Raw genomic sequence first — 4,705 nt, forward strand, 5'->3', positions numbered from 1 at the left:
TTACATTCCTGGCTCCCTCCCCTCTCTAGGAGTGCTGGCATTAACTATTTCTTTGACCAAAAGTCACAGATCCAGCCAGGCAGCCCTGTCCTCACAAGCCTCTCTGTCTATGGATTTTAGTAAATTATTTACCTCTCCCCTACAGGACTAGGAATGCTACCAGGGCCCCTTTATTACTAACTGAGAGGTTCTAGACTATCCTTGTGTGGCTTCCCTGTGGGGTGCCCAAATCTTTATTCCATGTTTCTCAAGTTACCACATCAGTTATCTTTTGGAAACCTGAATGTACACCTAAAATATCTAGAAATTTGAGACCTTTGTTTTTTGGTTTTTTTTTTTTACTATTAAATCTTTACTTGTATAAAAACCGAAATTAGTCCAACTACTTTTTGCCCATTTATGATTATAAAAATTGAAACAAAAACTCTCAACCTATTTTGTAAGACTTCTATTATAACATTCTTAAATTCAGTTCATATTGTTCCACAGAGTCATGTAACATTTAAGCTCAAGGTGGGGACACAAAATATGATAGTGAATTTTATAGGAAATGATCACAATTTCATTGAAAGTACAGGATAAAGTGAATAGCCCCTTAACGACTTGTGTACTTTATTGTCTTAAATAGAAAGTTCAAATATTTCCATTTTTTAAACCTCTAGAATATTATCCAGACATTTAAAATATTGATATTTAAGTTTACATTAAAGGACATCATAGTCTGAAAACAGGCCAGCTTTAAATATAGGCTGATTGATTGTGAGGGTACTTACGGACAGATTTCTTTACCAAATACTAGTTTCTTGTATTTAAAAAAAATCAGCAAGACAGAATTTTAAAAATCTTAATTTACAATACATTGTAAACTGCAGACTGCAACTGCCACATCTATCATAGACCAGCACAGGTAAAAATCTTTTTTCCAATGTCTATAAGACTTTGTATCTTCCTTTATTTGTTGGTTGGTATGAATTTTGCAGCCGGATCAGCTCTTCTTTTATGAGCCTGGTGATTTCCGCCTTTGCTTTCTGCACAGCCAGTTCACTGGCACTTTCAATTGCCAAGTAAATCCTCCACTCGCCTTCCTTGGGTTCTTTACCAGGAGGGAATTATGTTCCTCTGATTGTAAATGCAGCTTCAGAGTATTCACTGATCCTCTGCTTCCAGAGCTTCCAGAGCTTCCTTAGAGGTAACTTTCCACCTAGCAGTCTGTGGGAAGTCATTGATCTCTAATTCTTCGTATCTCTTAAAAGATTCGTTCTGTCCACCATCCTGTCTCTCTTCTTCTTGTTTCTCTAAAGGCACATAATTGAACTTGACATTGATCTTTTCGGTAAGTTGTTCTGCAATGGTGTTTGCAGAAACAGTGGGAGCCAGAATGTGCCACCTCTAAGAATTGCATTGGTGGCCTGTTGCATCACATCTACCTGAGACTCGATGCCCAAATTCTTCTGGGCGTTGATTCTGAGAGCCAATCTCTTAGCAATTTCTAATTTCTCAGCATTTCCTGCAGTTGGAGCAGGAATACTTGATGTTCCAGGAGCAGCCATATCCTCTACTCTCTTCTTTGAATTAAACATGCTTCAATTTGCTCATCAATGTCAACTGCAGCATCCTCATCATCTGAATCTTGCAGGCCAAGAGCTGCTTTTTTGTAACTTCTTCCTCTCATTAGCCAAAGCTTGTTCTGTTTCATCAAACTTGAATCCCTTACCAGAGAACCCACTACTCTTTTTAATTATTTTCCCCTCAGCTTTCTGTTGATCTTTGAAATCATGCCACAGTTTCTCTAAATCAGGAGGTACTGTGGTCCCTGACAATTCAAGAGCTTTAATTATGTCACCAGCATAGCGAGCTTGATCTTCTGTGATAAAAGTATAAGCATAACCCTTGTTGCCTGCTCTTCCAGTCCACCCTGCTCTGTGTACATAATCCTCATAATGGTTGGGGCAGCTATAATTTACTACAAGAATCAGATGTTTCACATCTAGACCTCGGGCAACAACAGAGGTAGCCACAAGTTTGCAGGTCCCATTCTTAAAGTCATTTATGATGCTATCTCTGTCATATTGATCAATGCCTCCATGAAGAGACATGCAAGGATAAGATGCTCTCATTAAATCCTTAAGAAGATCATCAGCATGTTCCTGCTTATCCACAAATATAATGACAGATCCTGACTCTTGATAATGGCGTAGAAGCTCAAGTAACTTCAAGAATTTCTTTTCTTCTTCAATCACAATAATCACTTGTTGCTCCACATCCGAGCAAACCACACTCCTGCCTCCAACTTGTACTTCAATAGGTTTACTCAGGATCCTGCTAGCCAAAGCCTCCATAGCTCCGGGGAAAGTAGCTGAAAACATAACCGTCTGTCGATCAGGACGAACATTATCCACGATGCGCATGACCTGGGGTTCAAAACCCATGTCAAACATTCTGTCTGCTTCATCTAAAACAGCATATGTCAGTCTTCGAAGATTTGTGACCCGACCGCTGTTAGCTGCTAACATGTCAATCACTCGACCAGGTGTGCAAACAATAATTTCAGCACCTCTTTTCAGCTCAGCAATCTGTTCACTGATTCCTGTTCCTCCATAAACACAGACCACTCTAAGTCCCAAAGTCTTGGAAAACTTCTTACACTCTTTAGTAATCTGTAAAGCCAGTTCTCCAGTTGGAGTCATGATGACAGCTACTGGCCCCTCTCCTTCTTCTAATGACCTCTGACCCATGATGTGTCTAAATATGGGCAACAGAAAAGCAATGGTCTTTCCACTTCCTGTTTTGGCAATGCCAATCAAATCTCGTCCAGACATTATACCAGGAATAGCTTGGGTTTGGATGGGCGTGGGCTTTTCATAGCCATGCTTTTTGAGGGAATTTAAGATCTTCATGGAAATTCCACACTGGACCCAGGATTTAATTGGTTTGGGACAACCTTTTCCTTTAACTGTAATGCCCTCCATTTCCAATCGAAACACATTTACCTCTTCTTGAGACATTTTTGCTAGTTCTGGAACTTCGACATAGAAGTTTTTCCTAAATCGCTCATATTCAATTTTTCCATGATCAACTGGTTCTAGAAGCTTTCGCTGTTTTGTTTGATACCCTGTAAGAGCTGTCTGAAGATCAACTTCTTCCTCCTCTGAAGAACACTCCATGGCATCCTGGTCATTCTCCATTAGCTCACCTTTCTTCTTATCAGAATCCACAACTGCTTTTTTGGTGGTTTGGCCGCGCTGGGATGGCCGCCGCCGGTGTAGCTGTCGCTAGTGCTTAGCGCGTATCTTTGCCAGGCGCTGAGGGCAGCGCAGTCTCCTTGTTTGTCCCGTTCGCCTGCGCGTGGTACTCAAGGGCACCAGCATTCTCGCGGTCGGCAGCATGGGTCGGGAGACACCTTTGTTTTCTGGATCTTTTTCAAGAATTAGTTTAGATGCTGACTTGAGAGGAATTTAGCACAGTGTTTTTTTAAAAATACACTTAAAATAATGTCAATGTGTTATTTAATTATGTAATTTGTTGCTTTATCTAACTAGATTTGCATCTCTCATCTATACCATGCATATAAAAATATATTTGATACAAATTATAATACAAGGCATACAAAAATAGATCATTATAACAGAACGTTTTCTAAAGAGATATTTAAAAGTGTAAGTCAAATGCCTTAATGTAACACTACTTCTAAAATGTATTCTAAAGAAATAATCTTGCATGTGTGGTTAGATTTAACTACCGAAATATTCATTGTAACCTTTCTTTAGAAGTGAATATTGAAAACTGAAATAAATCTAAATGTCCAACTTTATAATTGCTAGTTATGGAATACTAACAAATGAAATCCATACTTTTAAGATAGCATTTAGTGACCCAAATATATGTTCAAAATACATATAAAGGAAAAACTGGTATGTTATTAAAGAAGATAGAATAAAATTTATTTTGAAAATGTATGCTAATAAGACAGTTTTGATATTTAGGAAAACTAAAATGTTGTTAGGTAACATTTTCAACAAAATAAAATAAACTTTCTGTTTGCTGAGATTATAGGTGTTTTTTTAACAACTTTTAATGTATGATAAACACACTGAACATGTATAATTTATGTATCAAGAAAAAATCAATAAGTTCAATTTTTAAAATCAAAAAGTCAACATAATAGATCAGAGAAGATAAAGATGAATTACACTTTTTTCTTTATCTGACAAAAGAGAGTGCATGGTTTATGGAGATAATTTTTTCTCTGGTTTTAGCTCTAAGATATAAAAGGAATTTATTGTATACATCTGGAAATAGGAGGTACTGAATACCTAACATATATTAAGATTAATTACTGTTTTAGCTTTTTTTTCTTACACTGTAGAAGTACTGTGTGATGACTTACCTTATCAACCATTGAGCGAGCCATTTTCAAAGACTGATTAAAATCGAAGCGTTACATAAGCAATTTTCACCAAAGCATTGAAAACTATTATCTAAGATTAAGAAAACACTTTTCTAGGGATCCCTGATATCTAGGGATCTAATGATCATCAGATCCACCTCGTATAATGGAATTAGGACAAGCCAAAGATCTGGATGATTGAATGGTCATTTGGGGATTATTACCATCATACAGCTCAGTTTATGGCAATTTCTATACATGTGTTTAGTATTAACTGAAGGAAACTTATAGGAATTAGATGCCAGATATGAGGACCAC

General features: G+C 37.3%; 1 protein-coding gene across 1 annotated transcript; it reads right to left on the bottom strand.

Annotated features, from left to right (window-relative positions):
* Window positions 1-342: 342 nt before the first annotated feature.
* LOC105547386 (probable ATP-dependent RNA helicase DDX46) lies at window positions 343-4,411 on the bottom strand. The gene is given in 6 exon segments (XM_011990975.1): window positions 343-1,160; window positions 1,162-1,382; window positions 1,385-1,582; window positions 1,585-1,651; window positions 1,653-3,272; window positions 4,388-4,411. Coding segments are annotated over 6 exon segments (2,361 nt in total). The 3' UTR covers window positions 343-929.
* Between the last annotated feature and the right edge of the window lie 294 nt (window positions 4,412-4,705).

Source organism: Mandrillus leucophaeus, unplaced genomic scaffold, assembly GCF_000951045.1.
Source record: "Mandrillus leucophaeus isolate KB7577 unplaced genomic scaffold, Mleu.le_1.0 Scaffold388, whole genome shotgun sequence".
NCBI lineage: Eukaryota > Metazoa > Chordata > Mammalia > Primates > Cercopithecidae > Mandrillus > Mandrillus leucophaeus.